General features: G+C 39.5%; 1 protein-coding gene across 1 annotated transcript in view; it reads right to left on the bottom strand.

Annotated features, from left to right (window-relative positions):
* Positions 1 to 614: 614 nt before the first annotated feature.
* The window catches only part of IL1RL2 (interleukin 1 receptor like 2), a 37,264-nt gene continuing 20,451 nt past the window's right edge, over positions 615 to 17,427 (bottom strand). The window contains exons 7-11 of the mRNA XM_016120747.2: positions 13,707 to 13,836; positions 12,791 to 12,927; positions 9,679 to 9,822; positions 3,037 to 3,198; positions 615 to 1,381 (exon numbers count right to left, since the gene is read on the bottom strand). Of these exons, the coding sequence (XP_015976233.2) occupies positions 957 to 1,381; positions 3,037 to 3,198; positions 9,679 to 9,822; positions 12,791 to 12,927; positions 13,707 to 13,836 (998 nt within the window). The 3' untranslated portion in view covers positions 615 to 956. The remainder of the gene's footprint in view (positions 1,382 to 3,036; positions 3,199 to 9,678; positions 9,823 to 12,790; positions 12,928 to 13,706; positions 13,837 to 17,427) is intronic.

The following is a 17,427-nucleotide window of genomic DNA, read 5'->3' as shown; positions in this document are numbered from 1 at the left end:
TTTGGGGGTGACACAAACATTCTGCCCATAGCAGTCCATTTTGTAAGGCTCGGTGTCCTCAACGACAGAATAAGAGTTGGGCTATATCAAAATTCCTCAAATTAGGGTCTTTGAAGGTCCTGGTAAGAGTTTACAGCTGATTTTTAGTACCAAAAACCTTCACAACTTGCTAAATCATAATTTGACCTGTGACATGGGTGCCTTAGCTAACTGAAAGGTCATCATATTTTACTTGGACTAGAATGACATCATCTCAGGTGATGACCACGTCTCTCACATGTTACTCAGAATTCAGGCCAGCTGGAACAATAAGTGATTACAACTCATTTTGGTTTGATATATAAAGTCTATCGAAGGATGGGCCCCAACAAGAGGGTGATTAGCGGGCAACCCAGTGTCACACGGTTGGTCCCCACTATTCTAGATGGCCTTATTTGCTTGCAGTACCAACCTGCTCAGACCGTGGTCACAGCTATTTATTTACACTAGAGAGTAAGAAGGGCTCATAGACTAGCAAATACTCCCTGAGGACCAAGGCCCAGTGGACACTGGTCAGGAATGAAAAAAGCGTCATTATCCTTGCCAGCCTACCCAAGCCCGCAAACTGCCCTCTTCCTGTCCCCTGACTACCCAGGCTCTCATCCTTGGTCTCATGGATGCCACATTGTGTGCTAAACTTCCTGACATCTACAATGCCATATGTCACATCCTGCAGGGGCTCAAATGCTTGATCTAGCCAATGTTTAGCGAAGGTTCACATGTTCACAGCCAATAAGTTAATAAGGGCCTTCTGGGGAGATGGTGTCTTTCCCTGAAGAAGTAGCTCTGATCAAAATTAGTAAATAGACACAGCCTCTCGCTCACAAGCACACAACAAACAGCAAGCCTCAAGCAGATGACCCGAATGCAATGCACTTTGTCCAAATGTGAGCTACTTCACAAGGACGAACTCTCCATCATGGGGTGATGAAGCCCGCATTGGCTTCCCACTTGCCAGTAGTGAGGTCACCAAGTGTATGCGTCAGCACTTGGACAGGAGAAGATGGTGGGAACCTTTTGGGTGGCATGCGATACCTCACTTTTTTCCAGAACGTGGTTTTTGCACACGGCAACTGCTCCGTGAAATCCCCACTCCAGTGGACAGACCCATGCTTCTGTTTAATGTACTGAATTGACTCTGGCATGGCTGTATAGTCCTTGACTTTCTCCAGCTCAATCAGAATGACCTTCATCCCATCCTGGATGAGCGCATTATAGACTGCAATTTGTTCTTCTGACATGTTCTTTAATAGGTCGAAGCCCATAGTTCCTGATCTGGGAAGTATGATGATGATCAGTCTCCTGCATAGCTTAATGTTTTCATCGATGACGTTGGCCACAGCTGCAAATAAAGAAAGAAGATGCAGAAGATCTCATGATGAAAACAGCCCAGATTGTTAACGCTCTTGAGCATATTAGAAATGGATGCTGAGAAAGGACTTAAGAATAAATATGACTTTGGAATGGATTAACGAGAGTTTTTTTTTTTTTTTTTTAACATTTATCATCCCCTCTGTGAATCCTTCCTGACTTCCCCTAAAAAACTGGTCCTCTACATTCATGAATCACATGTTTCGATGGTTAGTCACTGGTATGTCACTTTCCTTGGCCCACCAGCTCCACCCACAGATGGCGAACTGCTCGGAACAAGGATCTTACCATGCCTAGCTTTGTATCCCCAGACTCAGCTGAAGGTCTGGTAGAATGTGATGAACACATTTAAAAAAGAAATAGATTTTAAAAGGATAAGAAAAACGTAGTTAGCTCAAATGTCATGTTAATTTTTATTTGTTTTCCTCTTGTGCTTTATAGCTATTTAAATGAACAGGATTTATAGGACTAATTTTAAACCAGTAACATACCCTGATGATTTCATAGGGAGGGGAGGTGAGAGTTCTTCAACTATCTAGCTGTGCATAAATTTTTTTGAGAAATAAAGATTAAGTTTTATATCCCTTTTATACTTAGTCTATAAGAACAGGCTGCAACCTCCCCAAAAGTCAGCTCTTCTTCTCTTTGGCTTATTTTAATATTTCTAGGACCTAGAGCATTACCTAGCACGTAGCAGGTGCCCAATAAATGTTTGTTGAATAAGTGAATGGATAAATGTTTATATGCTTATGAAATGGTAGCTCTTTCCCATGTTTATGGCAAGCACTATATGTAAGTTTCATTTCCTCATGGAGGATAATTTTATAATTTGAAAAGTTGTAGGTGAGATATAGCTGTGGTCTCACTGTGGATATGAACAGCCTACAAATCCAAAGTACTTTAAAAATGACCCAAAGTAAGCCACTATCAAATAATATGAAGTAGTAATCTTGGTTTCCTGACAACTAGAAAGGATGTTTATTTCAGATATCTGTCATTTACTGTGTATCACTTTCACAGGGAAAACGTTTGTTCACTGAGTGTGTAATGTACTGAGCACCTGCTCTGGTTTAAAGTCATTTAACTCTCTCATCCAAGTCAGGGAAGGGTTCTTGTCCCCATTTGACAGATGAGACAGCTAAGGTTCAGAGATATTAACTGCACTGCCCAAAGCTACACCCCTATTAAATGGGTGAAATAAACAAATAACTTCTATTTTATTTAGGTAGGAAAGGGTTGGGTGCTTGGGTTTTGTAAAATCAGCATTAAATATGAGCTGATTTACATATCTGCATCTACAAAAAATATTTAGCAGTTAGTCTCTTTGCCAAGGCTACAGCACCTGCCACCTGTACACGTGAATGGGTCAACTATATCGTTACTCAAAATGAGAGTCACACTATTTCAACCAGGACCCCAGTTACTCTGTTGCAGGAATGAGCCTACTGAGAGCGGAGAGTTTGGCCCCGACCTCCTCAGCACAGGGGCTATGGGCTGGGGAGGTGAAAGACTCTCTGTGGTCTGATGGGGAAGGCCAGTAGAGCCTCCATCACCTATAAAGTGAACGAAGAGAGAGTTTCTTTACTCTTTATTCATTCATTGTTTTTCACTTCATTTAAAACATACCTTGTCCAGGAAATTCATCCCTGCCAAATATAAACAACTTATATCCACACTGCTTCTCCAGCACCTCAGGCAAGGTCTTTAATACCAGTGTATCCACATGATGGCTCTGGCTTTCACCTTGAGGCTTGGGGTATAAGACATATGCATCATACAGTTTCCCATCTGAAAAAATAAATGGGACAAGCTCACGGAATTATTCCTATCAAATTCTCTTACGCTAACAAAGTGAAAATCTGAGCTGCTGCCATGTCCTTTTTTGCCTGGGTCAATGGCACCAGAGCAAGTGTCCACTTGGCTGACACAGTGCCAAGCATTGCCACACTCAGTATCTCATTCTTTCAACACCTAAAATATTTCACTCCACTCTCTTCTTGCTTGCATGGTTTCTGAGAATTCAAGTGTCACTACTATCTTTGCTTCTCTATAGGTAAAGTGTTTGTTTGCCTCTGGTTGTTTTTTAGGGTGGGGATGGATTTTTTCCTTATCTTTGATTTTCTGTAGTTTGAAAATGATATGCCTAGAAAAATCTGGGGCAATTTTTTGGCATTTACCTTACTTAGTGTTCTCTGAGCTTCCTGGATTTATGTCTGACATTAATTTGGGAAAATTCTCAATTATTAGTTACAAATATTTCCATTCTTTTCTCTTTCTCTTCTGGCATTCCCATTACATGTTATACCTTTTGTGGTCGTACCACAGTAATTGGATATTTTCTTCTTTTTTTTCCCTTCAGTCTTTGCTCTCTTTGCTTTCTAGTTTTATAGATTTCTAATTAGAGATCCTCAAGCTCAGAGATTCTTTCCTCAGTCATGTCCAGTCTCCTAACAAGCCTATGAGAGGCATTTTTCATTTCTGTTATACTACTCCTGTGAGGTGGCTGAAAACAAGAATTGAAAGCAAGAGTCTCCATCAATGTCATCCTAGACTGGTCATGTGCAAGGGAATACCGTCTTAACTGCGCCAGGCCAAATCTCTCACAATTTAGACACACCAGTGAATTGCATCACTGCAATTCACACCACTTTGTACAGAGGCCAAGCATCTGACAGACTCCAGGAATCATCTGGGCAGTACTGAGCAGTCGAAAACAACCACACATGTCATCGCCGTCAGAATGAGTGACTGCTGACTGAACAACCACAAGGATCAGCCACTGCCCTCACCAATGTACACATGGACAGCACACAAGACCTAATTAGGAACATCATTCATAGAGGTAGAAATAAAAACAATCCAAGGCCTTATAAGATAACAAATGGCTGAATGAACAGGAGACAGAAAGACAGGAAAATTCCCCATCCTCTGGAGTTCTTAGGAAAAAACTCACAAAGAACACGAGATAGCTCCTGGATTTTAAAGGGCAGGGAGAGTTTAGGGGGAAAAAATGAGGGGCTGAAAGTGGAGAGAAAACTGGCTATGAAAGGAAATAGCTTGAAGGGGCATGAAAGGGGTATGTGTATGTATGTGTATGAATGCCCTGCTCAGGGGTCATATGAATGAGCAAGAAATTTTAGCATGGCTAGACGGTTTGAGTGGGCGTCTCATTGGAAAATGTGATGTTCAAACTCCAGGCTACTTGGAAATGTAAAGCCAACCTAACAGGAAGTGGGGAGGGGAGCTAGCCTCTTCTATTCACTTTTGTGGAAGTTTGTTTGATGAACAGACTCGGAAAGGAGTTGTTCTCAGCCTAATAAAAGAGAGCAAAGTCTTGTGTTCTAGTTTTTGTCTAAATAAGAGTAGTCAAAATGTGCACAGAACTTTAGAGTTTACACATAGCTATGATTTTCACATCAACCACTGCCAACCTCCACGTCTTTGCTCATCATTCCTGGCCATCCTGTGGGAAATAGTAACAAAAGTACATGCACATGTGCAGTTGCACACACACATATGCACATTCTGTTTCAGTCTCTCACTCCCTGTCATCACAGGAAGCTGTATGAGAATAGGAACTTTGTTTGGCTCCTGCTCTACCCTCAACACCTGTTACAGGACCTGCTGCAGAGGAGGTCTCCACCAGCATGGCCAAATGTCTGAATGGAGCTTGATTTCACAGAGAATCAAAAGTGTGGCATCTATGTAGTGGATCGGGAAGTTCTAGATCATGAAGAGATTCAGCTTTTTAATAAATCAGGGTCCTAGGCAGTTACTAAAGGGATGACTAAGTTGGGTCTAGAGTTGGCAAAAACTCAACCTAGCTAAAAATCCTCATGAAATGCTTTAAATGTCACTAGACTAGACCACCACTCCATAAGTGAATATTTTTCTGCATATAATTTAATGTCATACACTTGACTTTCTAAAGCCTGGAGATTTTATACACGTGCGTGTGTGTGTGTGTGTGTGTGTGTGTGTGTGTGTGTGTTGTGTATACATAGAGAGGGTGGGGAGGGAATAGGAAAAAAAATTTCATCAAGTATTTATGTTTCAAAAACTTTTTAGGAAGGAATTAAATTTTCCTATTTAAAGCATTGGTTAGGTTGGTGCCCTGTTCATAGTGGCACCTGCCAAGTAAATGCGGAATTTCCTGGCTTTAATATCACAACAAACATCTAGGTTCACCACTATCTCTGTCCCCAGCCCTGTCATTAGTGACTCTTCTCATGCTTCCAATTTATCAGTCATCTTTTTTTTTTCTTTCTGACTAAGCTTTTGAACAGAAATAAAACTTGCTGACTTGTTCTCAACATGCAGTGGTTTCTCATCACTTTGAAATGACCAATTTGTAACACTGACCAATATAGCAAAAGATCAAGCTGCAGCCGTTTTGCTTTTTTGCTTCAGCCCGCTGGGTTTGAAGAGTCCTTTCAGGTCACTGCACACCAGCCTTTCATGGCTTTTCTTCTCAGTGTCAGCTGTGAGGGTCACGTGTCTATAGGGATTAGGGATTAAAGAAGCTGCATAATTTCACCAGTCTCCCAGCTGGTAAATGCACAGCTCTGATTCAAACCCAAGTCCACCACTCCTTCTGGTATAGCTGAGAATTGGAAGCACGAAACTTCACAAAGTTAATCTCCGATGAGTTCTGTGCAACTGTGTCAGACTGCGTTTTTCAGAAATTTCCCCAACAATATTTCCAGCCCCACATGCTATTTCAGATCTTTGTCACACTCCATAAAGGGATGGAATCTATTTCTACTCCCTTAAAATTGGGCGGGGACTCTGTTGCTGCCTTGATGAAGAGAATAGGGTAGAAGTAATGCTAGAAATTCAAGATCATAGTCATAAAAGAAAGCATGGCTTTACCCTGGCTTGTTTGTTCTTGAAAGCAAGAAACCATGCTACACAGAGAGACTGTTTCGAGTGGCCCTTGTGGAGAAATGCTGAGGCCAGAAGCCACTAGCCAAAATCAGCTGTCAGTCCTCCGGCTGAGGTCCCAGACATCATGGAGCTGAGACAGGTCATCCCCATTGTGCCTTTCCACATTCCTGATCCACAGCACACACAGGCAAAATAAATGGTTGTTTTATGCCCCCAAATTCTGAAGTAATTTGTTTCCCAACCATACTAACTAAAATTGCACTTGAGGAAATAGCAATAAATAGCAACAAATAAGGATGAGTCGGACAGCTCCCTACTGTCTATTTCATCAAGAAACTTGCAGAAGTATATACCTACCAAGAGAGATTCTGAGGAAACTGGGTAATGCTAGCAGAAGCTCACAGCCCACCTCTATATAGTGGTGGGTGACCGCTTACTCAGGTTCTGGAGAAATTCCTTTTGTTTTCTAAGGAGATTCAACCCTGCTTTTGATGTTGAAGCATCTACATATGTCCTTATTGGCTGTCGCGTAAATTAATGTTTATGCAAGATTGCCCAAAAACCAAACTGGACCAGTAGAAAAATGAGACAATCGATTTGGCCCTCGCGTGTTTTCACTGAATTGCATAAGATCCAGTGTTGTAGCCCTATAAATACATATAAGACACTAGAAGAAAAACCACATGAAATCTGTTACATTTATCATGGAAATTATCCATGATAATAAAAATCACACACAAGGTTCACTGAATCACGTCCTTTAGAAATGAAACTCCCTACAAAAAAATAGATGTTTCTTGGAAAATTGTCCCAGAAAAAGGCCATGAGCTCTCATGAGCAACTGAGAGGTTTTTTGTGAACGGCACACAATGAATCATGTATTTGCTTTTGTTTTTAAAGCAAGCTCACCTTTAAAACTGTCTAAGGTTGGTCAGGACCTCTATCCTGGCTTTATTTTACTATTCTTCCTTTGTTGCCTTGTGTTCACTGTACCTATTTTGTTTTTGTTTTTGATCGTTCTGTTCTATGTGAACATTCTCTTCAAATTTATTTGGGATAGGGTGAGGCATATACATATCACTCGGGCCAATTTGTAAACTGATCCTTGTACTATATTGTACACACATGCGCACCTGGCAGGAGAATTTTTAAAGTGCCTCCTGTGACTTATTAGGCATGCACAGAACTTGTGGACTATAGCCAGGCCTGTTGATGACTCTTAACACGACAGCGAGTTAGACACATGAAACTATTCATCACATATAAAGCCTGACAAATCTATGGAATAAATACTTTATCGTAAAAAAGACACAATTTCTCTTTCCTCCTCATTTGTGTTTGCCATCCATTACCCCACAAAAATCAGAAACTGTCCTCCAGGAAAGCAAGATGAAAGATAAAACCAGAATCTGCAACTCATCTTTGAGTCTCATCACCAGGTAAAGCAACACTCCAGTGGGTATTACAGGGTAGTTTTCATAGGCTGAGCTGTCGAGAATCATAAAAGTGTGTCTGGATTAAAAAAGAAGGCAAAAAAAAAAAAAAAAAAGGAGGAGGACAACTGGCTGACCGTAAGTGTGCTCACCAAATCCTCAGGCCACTGAGGATTCTGAATTGGGGCTGCAGGCCAAGCTCAGCAGAGGGCAGAGTTCTCCAAGTCTCATCTGCTCAGCTTCCCCAGCTCAGTGTGAGTCACTGTTCCTTTTTGCTTTTCCTGCTAAACTTGACCTCACTAACAGGCAACTTTGCCGTGCACTCATCACTCACACTTCTGAGAGTCATTATGAGTCAGAGAGTGACAAACATCACAAGGCCAGAGTTCCAAGAATATCATCTAAGTCAACATAGTTCTCTCTCAGTCAATGAACAGAAGGCAGCTGAACCACTCACATCTGTGTGTCAGAAAAGACGAGTAATGACACACCAAAGTCTCTTCTCAGCATATACAGGCCACAACGCAGGCACAGGCAGGCTCGCAGGGAGCGGCTCCAACAGAAATTCCAAATCTGGCCAACTGTGCCCAGCACCAGAGGCTCACTGAGCACACAAAACCAGAATGCCACAATTGAACTTTGTCATCAAAAAATGTATATGTATTTGTTGCTTTCTTTGTTGCTCAAGAGTTGCTAAGTTTGATTCTAAAATTTAATATAGAATAAAGTCTGTGTTAGAACATTTGCATTTCATCAAACATGTGAGCAACAACTACTACTATGTTTTTATACGCAAAACAGGCACTTAGTGTAAACAGGGCCTTCTCTGGAACAGAGACTCACAAAACACGCCAGACACCCATTTTCCCCATGTCGCCGCTCTTTCAGCATTGTGAGTCTCCAGACTTGAAAGGTATAAATTTGCGCATCTTCACAAGTGTGAGCCGCACAAACTCCTCTTGGCCTGCTATTAATTTTTCCATCCAATCAGGGCACTGTAAAGCAGATTTATTATTTTTTCAAGGCTTTAATAGATCACATCCATTCTAAGACAATATCTATATCTCGGAGTTAAAGCCACAAAGATAAGAAATGTTTGCTTCTCAGGGTCTCAGGACCACCCTGGGCATTACTGTGCTGAATAGTGCCGGCAGATCACAGGATCCACAGAACACACCAAAACCCCCAGGCACAGCAGCACAGGCAGCTTGCTTTGACCTCCAGGCAAAAAAGAGCCTTCCTGTGCCCCAGGTCCCCTGCTCAGTGCTTTCCTGGACTTGAACTCAGTTTCCCCCACAGCACTCTGTGAGGCAGGAGCTGATCATTTTCCCTTCCTTCCTTCCTTCCTTCCTTCCCTTTTTCTTTCCTTCCTTCCTGCCTTCCCTTTTTCCTTCCTTCCTTCCTTCCCTTTTTCTTTCCTTCCTTCCTTCCTTCCTTCCCTTTTCCTTCCTTCCTTCCTTCCTTCCTTCCTTCCTTCCTTCCTTCCTTCCTTCCTTCCTTCCCTTTTTCCTTCCTTCCTTCTTTCCTTTCTTCCTTCATTCCATTTCTCCTCCATAACATAACTTTTGTCCACACATCCACTGTGTTGAAGGTACATCATGGATAAGAGCACTTTGGCCAGGAGAAATTTTCTTCTTTTGCAAACACCACCAGGTGAGAGAACCATTCTGAAATGGTTGCAATGGGACTCAGAAGGCGATCTGGTCCTGACATTCAGTAAATGTTTGTCACTCCGTCACTGCTGGCCTGCACGCCTAATTTGACTGAACAATGCTTGTGGATAAATCATTTATCAGAAGTATGGAACATTTCAGGGAGATTCCTTCCTCTAAATTTGCCAACAACACAGAAGGCAAGCTAGTAAAATACGATCAAGTATATTTACAATGATTACGTGGACAAGTAAACACCAATTCTGAGGCATTTTTCTCCGGTTCCCCACACTTACCTTCCATGATCTCCATAGATTGGAAGGCACTTCGATACCAAAGGACAATGTCAATCTTAAAAATGGTGTAGGTGTACATGGCGAATGCTGTCACACCTGCGAAGGCGATAAGCACTCCTATCAAGCAAGCACGAAAATCTGGCTCTACAAATGACAGCAAAAATAAAATTATAATACAAAGTGTCAATTATACACTCTACTTACACAGATCACATTGCAAATGCCAAATGTCGATGAGAATGCTGCTTAAATATTTTTATTTGTAGTTCAGTAATAGGTATGGGAGTAGACTAGTATGGTTTGAACCATGAATTTCAGGAAACAAATTTTGGGAACCTGGGAAGGGAAATTCTGTAGGACCCGATCACCCAAAGACAGACATAGCATGCTTCACTTGCTATCAAAACACAAAAGGCCAGGCCCTACTTAGTCGACACCAGACTCTCCAGGTGTGAGGCTTGAGCACATTATTAGAAAAGTGGTCCACGTGACACCACTACACTTTCTTGATAGTAATATTGTTAAAACTGCCTTCCCAGTTATTTGACATTGAGCAGTGGGACTAGTGTCATAAATAAGGAGCCGTCGGTTGCCTCCATCTCTGTTGGCCACGAGCCACACCCTAACCTGCCTCAGCCTCACTGAGACAACAGAGTACGGGCTGGGTGCTGGCCGGAGAGCCACAGTCTCAGGAAGGGTGCTGACACACTGCTGTGCTTGCTGAGCACACTGGAGAGCAAATATGGAAAAAGCCATGGGCAGGAGGTGGTCGAGGAGCAGAACCAGCTCCTGTGGACGGCCAAGTCTGCGGAAACAGGATCCTTCCTACATATCTGAGAAAACGAATGGCACTTCCTTACCGCAATCCAAACCTGGTCTGCCAAAGAAAGAGGTTCTAGGAAGGGGAGACTAGAAAAAGGGAAGGAGGGGACAGGAAGGGAAACCCTCCCCAGTCTTAGAATCCACCACATACATAACTACCTCCAACGGCCCCCTTCCTCATCCTGCAGTCTCTACCAGAAGGTATGTGTTCAGGGGAGTGGGGAGGGGAAATTTACTTTATCTTTGAACTCTCAGAATACTTTCACTTTTTAAATACTCATTAAAGAGCATATCACAACCTGCCCTAGGCCGCACCATGTTGCAAAACATTTTGAGGCCAAAGACATCCCTAGCTACTCTCGGGTGTCTTTAAATACATGGCATAATGAAGCACAGTAAGTAAAAGTACATTCTGTGCTAAAAATGTATCAGTCCACTGATTAAGTCCCAACGCAGCCAAATAGAGGTAGCTCTGCTCTGCACACTGGTGCCCGATCTGATCCTGACCACGTGTTTGAACTGTGAGTTGCTAATTTTTAGATGCAGTCTCTCTTCTCTCCTGTCCTCTCGCATCTTTGCCCTTCCTCAGCTCTTGGAACACCAATGCTACCCCTTCTTTTGGGAGGACCTTTGTCTGGGAAGCCTTCATGTCCCCTTCAGGGATCTTGTTATAGTAAATGGCCATGATAAGAAGACCATGCCCACACTGCCTATGAGATTAAGAAGCCCCTGGTAAGCATACAGGAGCAATGGTCAGAAATTATTGAGCTGATCATTCACTGCATTTAGGAGTGTTGATACTTTCTGCTCCATATATGACCTAAAGGTTAATAAAAGTGGAAACAGAATATTAATGAATAAGTTCTAACGGAGTCTGAGCTTTGAAATTTAAATAAGTGGAAAACTCACTGTTAAGACACCAGATGCCCATTGAAGGCCCTGCTAAGGGCAATATTTTTGGCCATTTGAGTCCATAAGGCTACCTCCAGCCTTAAACCGAGATGGTAGCTGAGAATAAATAATTAAAAGAAACTCACAGACAAATATACCCAATTCAACTAACTTTCTAGTGACCCGGCTTCAGACAAACTAAATAAGATTCGATCTGGATATGTTTTCAGCAAAAATAAGGAAGTCAAATGGAGAAGCTTTAACCTCACCTTTGGCCACACATAAACCAATGAGAGGCTTAGATTTAAGAGGGTAATGTGTCTAAGAACTCAGGCAAAAGAAAAGTACATGTGTCCAAAAACACATTGTGTGTGAGACGTGAAATTAGTGTGAATAGGACCAAAGATAAACTTGGTGAAGCACGGGTTTCTCAACTGACCTAAAACAGAGAAGACAAACTAGCCCCCTTCCTCTCACATGATTGGCAGGTATGAACTGTCAACAGCAATTTTCCTCTGAGCCAGGACTTGACCTCAGAATCCTTCTGAACACAGTGGCTCCAGGTCATCAGTATCTATAAGTCAGCACTGGCATGTAGATCTATGCTGGTCATCTTCAGTCTCGGTTATGAAACAAAGAACTCAACTTCTAGGATGGGCAGATTTCTGTGAAAGGACACTGGCAAATTGAAGCCCTCTCTCTTGCATGTAGCTAGCCAAGAAAAATAAAGTTGATCGTAATAGAATCAAAAGAGAAAAACCTGTCTTGGTAAACTACACATCAACATTTTACAGGGGGCTTCAGACACTTCCCTTGGTATGTTAATAATTTAAGCTATTATCAAAGTTACGATTTCATCCATCACCGTTTACCCTCTGGTTCTATCACCTGCAATGGAATGTCGATATGCTCTGTACAGTGATAACAGTGCAACTTGTGTAGACACACCACATTTGACGGCCTCCTGCTCAAATACCAGAATTCAGCCTCTATAGGTAATTTTACAAAGTCATATGATAAAAACATACATAAACATTTAATTTTCGTGTAAAATTACATATAACAAACAACCTAAAAGCTGAAAAATCACAAGCATGTGATTTTAAAAGTTGAGCCATCAGGTTTCATAAAAGAACACTTCTGCGTTCTAGAATTTCAGTGCCTAAACTCTCGATGTGTATTAAAATGATGCAAAGTACGCTATAATAAAGTCATAGCCTTACTGCAAAAGCATCTTCAGATGTTCCAACAGCTCTTCCCTAGATTTCGTATCCATTTTCTCTGTTTAATAACATTCTGCCGTCTCAAACTAAACACTTAACGTCACTTCTCTTTCCTATGTGTTTCTTTGCCATCAGTTTGAAAACTCTGAACAGTATGTAACCCATGGGGACATTACCTGGGAGTTTTAACATAAAGTATGCTGCAGACGCGCCAGCATGGCACATGAAAGGGTGGCCATAATCTTCCATTTTCACTTCCAAGAAGGTTATGTTCACTGTGTAAATAATATGGTCCGGACAAGAAACGTGAGTTCTATAGAAGAAAAAAGCCAATCATTAATACATGAGTCACATTTTACCCAATGTATTTTATAACCTTTAGTCTGGAAGATAAGGTTCCCTTTCAGAGGACACATTAGGCCACCATTTTACCCAATGAATATTTCTCTGAGTAACTCAATGAAGTATGTGCATCGTGAGGTCCCAAATTTGCATTACCATCTGGATGATGACAAGGAAGTGTACTTCTGCTAATTTCAGACACCATCCCAGCCCTAAAGGGTCTTCTTCTCTCTCTTCCTTTCCACTTAGCTACACTGCAAGGCCAACACAAGTTCTTCTGTTCTCCAACTCCACGAGTCTTCTGTCACATCTTTCAATTTCCACCACCATAAAATAGGTTCATACCACTGAATCAGCTAATGACTACAAACTGTTCCCCACAAGAGTCCCTGAGTTGCTGCCTATTATTTTGCTACTTAAGCCTCGAAGGCCTCTGGTTCATCACGTGACTAACTAGGAAGGAGACTGGCCTTAAGTAGGAGCTGACAGAAATCAATTTTCTTGCCTGAAGGCCATACTTCACATTCGGCCTCATCTCTAACTAGGTCATGGTGGGAATGAATAATCAGCCCTTCACACTTCTTTGAAGCAGATGCTTGCTCACACACAGCACTGAGAAGATCTTTGAAAGACAAAGATAAAAAGATGAGGGGACAGTGAGAACCATCCAAAAAGCAGTATTAACACCAAAATCACATAAGTGGAGAAATTCTTGCTCGCTCTGGGAGAAGCTAGAAAAACAACACCTACTCAATTCCTTCTTGGATTCGTTTGGATTCTTCATAGTAAATATCCACCAAAGTGCCATTGACTGTCCAGCACCGCAGATTTGTATTATCCTTCCTATCTTCTATGTTGCAGTTTACAGTAAGGGCAGAGCCTATAAAAATCAAATTCACAAATATTAAATGAAAATTCTACCAAAAATGACATGGTTAACAAATGTACCTTGCTTTTGAGCCTTGGTATTTTGATTACCAAGAATATGGCCCTGAGGTCAATGTGAATCTGCTTTGTTCCCTCCCTGGACAGAGATCACAGGGGACAAGTGACTTTGCAGGATATCTATTGTAAAGAGATATACATCTGCTGCCAGCTTCTGACCAATGTTCTCCACAATATCAAAGATACAAATACTATTTCTGCTCTTAGTAACCTTAGCAAAGAACTTGACAGTTTACAAAATATTTCATACACGCTTTTCTCCTTTAGTCTTCATCTCTTCAAGAGGGAGAAAAGGGTGATGCTAATATCCTCATTTTACAGACAGGAACATTAAGTTCAGATAGATTGAGTGACTTGCCCAAGGTCATACGTTAGAGGAAGAAATGAGATGTGAACTCTGGCTTTCTAATTCCAAATCCAGCGCTTTTTCTACCTCACCCGTTGTGACTTCTACCCTTTCTCCTCTGTCCTTATTCTGCCTCCACGCACATTCACAAATTATGTTTGATAAATTTACATTTACACTTTATTTATATTTACATGATTTTCTACATGTAAAAATAACACTGTACTTCTAAATAGTCTACTTCAAGTTTCTTTATTCCAGGTCATAATAAGTTCTTTTATGAATTTCTTTTGTGAAATAGAACACATGTATAGTTAAAAATATAGACTATAAATGTAAAATTACTGAATTATTATTAAGTGAATAGCCACACCACCTTCTCCCCCCCTCGCATGTACATATTTCAGGTATGTATACCTGGTGTTTATTAATGAGATTGGCTTGGAATTTTTCTTTGTAAAATGTCCTTTTGGGTAGGACTGTGGTTGACAAATTGTGTCATTTTCAGATTGACATATTTTTGCTGATTATAAATTCAGTATACAACCTCCACTGTTTCTGTTAAAAATTCAAGCATGTGGTTTAGAATTTAATGAATCAAAAGTTATACATATTTGTGAAGCTTCTGAATATATGTTGGCATGTTCCTTTACTAAGTTTATATCAATCTATTCATTTACTTATCTATTTAGCCACAATTTCTTGAGAATCTGCTATGTTCTAGGGATTGTTCTGAGTACTGGTGATATGGGAAAGAAACAAAATGGGCAAAAAGCCTGCTCTTAGGGAGTATAGATTCAAATAGAATTAGAGATACCAAAAAGAAGTTCAAAATAGGAGAGGTAGAATGATAAGTGGATTTATGAAAAATAAAATTCAGGAGATAGAGCATGATGGTGACAATGAGATCTACTGTTTTAATGAGGAGGCCAGGTGAGATGACATTCATCTGAGACCTCCTGAGGTTGAGGCGTGCTGGGCATGTTCAAGGAATAGCAGGCAGACTGGCATGACCAAAGCAGAATGGCAGAAAGGGAAGGGGCAAAATGGGGCAGAGAGCTCCAAGAGCACTGGCAATGAAGGAGAGGACCCAGAGGGCCGTGTTGGACATGCAAGGATTTTGCATTTTACTCTGAGTGAAATGGGAAATCTTTGGAGAGTTTTAAACACATGTGATTTAAAGGGATTTCTCTTATTTGTTATTAATAATTCAGAATACTTTATTTTCCCCTTGCTAATCTTTGGTGTTATACATAATTTTATTCCTTATCCATTTCATAAATAAATATCATTGCTTTATGTACATTTCTTCAATTGTAGATGAATATAATTTCATTTTTTGTTAGTTGTTTTTTTTCTCTTCTATTAATTATTTATTTGCCTCATTTGAACCATTCATTTTTCCTTAATTTGTTGGTGTTTTTATATAGAAATGATATTTCCTATTTTTTGTTATATTTGTTCCAAACATTCTCTCCTAGTATGTCATTCACATTTTACTTTACCATTTTTCTTCTATACAGATATTTACATTTTTTATGCTATTCTAATTTTTTTTATCTTTTGTGATTTCTTCCACTGATTTTATCTTTAGAAATTACATTATTTTGAAATTAGATAAAAAATTATCTTTATTGTTTAATGTTACTTTTGTGGTTTTATTTTTATATGTTTTTTTTATTCTTTAAAAATATATTTTTGTGTGTGATATGAAGTAAAGAATGAACTACATAATCTTCAAATTTAACAAGTACACCAACATTGATATACATTTCTTTCTCTTTCCCTACACATCTTTAAATCCCATAAATCACCTTTACTAAATTCTTTCATATTCTACCATCTGGTTATTGTTTTTGTTATGTTGCTTTAATCTATTTGTATTTTATCAATATTTACTCATTGTAATTGTATAATACTTTTATGTATACAAGGAAAGGTCTCTACTTCTTTTATTCAGTTATTTCTTTGCTAACTCCAGTATTTTTTGGCATAAATTTTAGAAATGCTTTGTTAAATTTCAGGACATTCAGTGATATTTATTTGGTCGTATATTAAACTTGTTTATTAATCTGGGAGAAATAACCTATTTTTGATATTGAATGTTCCCATTTAGAGACACAGTAAGGAAATTCACTAAAAATTGCCTTTTCCAATGTCCTTGCTTAAAACATAATTATTTTAATGTAAGCAGGTCTTTCGAATTTCGTGTTCATTTTATTCTCTACTATTTTATTATTTTATTGCAATTCTGAATGTCATTTTCCCCAATTACATAATACATAATTAATTCAGGCATATAAAAATGCTATTCGCTTTGAAAGTTTATTTTGTATTGGAAAACCTTACTAAACAGTGATTATGGTGACTTAGAGTGTTTTAGAAAACTTTCTTAGAATTTCCAAGTAGATATTCATAGATCATTTAAAATAATTATGTGCTTAACATCCTCTTCCAAGACTTACATCTCTTGTCTCTTTATTGTCTGAGCACATTGGCTAGAATTTTCAGACAGGAAGGAGGAACAAAGTTAATTAAGAGAGTTAATAACAGATATACTTATCTTTTCTAGGTGTTTATGAAATCCACTAGAGTATTCACATGGTAATGATATGTAGACAAATATCCTCTATTATCGGCACTATTATTTTCTTAAAAATTAACAAGACTTCTTAAAATGTGTAAGTCCAAAGTGTTTTAAACAGATTTCATCTCCTTTCTACTTGTTGCTTTATAACCTTTCTCACTTCTGCCTTTTACATTTGAGTTTCTCTACATTTGGGGGATTAGATTTGTGGGAGATTTCTCGGTCTTCTGTTCTTATTCCTCCCTTCCCTGAACACTTCTACCTCAGAACCAACTTTGGGACTTATCTTTTAATAAATTCATTAGTTTTTACTTTTATCTTTGTTATTTTCTTCCAGAGAATTATTTAGTTGCCCCTTTTAAAGAGTTAAATGGTTAGTTTATGTATTTTAATTATTTCTATACTCATTACTAATACTAATGATATTTAAAGATTAACTTGTTTAGAGTTTAGCATTGGACACTTTCCATAAAGTTTAATGTTTTCACTGCTGTTATTTTGTAAATATTCTATGACTATGGATTAAATCTAACCAACAAAGCAAATAATTAGAAGATAAATTTGTTGTCCCTTAATTTTTAAAATAAGTAAAT

The sequence above is a fragment of the Rousettus aegyptiacus genome, unplaced genomic scaffold, assembly GCF_014176215.1.
Source record: "Rousettus aegyptiacus isolate mRouAeg1 unplaced genomic scaffold, mRouAeg1.p scaffold_m13_p_7, whole genome shotgun sequence".
Taxonomy (NCBI): Eukaryota; Metazoa; Chordata; class Mammalia; order Chiroptera; family Pteropodidae; genus Rousettus; species Rousettus aegyptiacus.
This window is presented reverse-complemented; position numbering and strand designations above follow the sequence as displayed.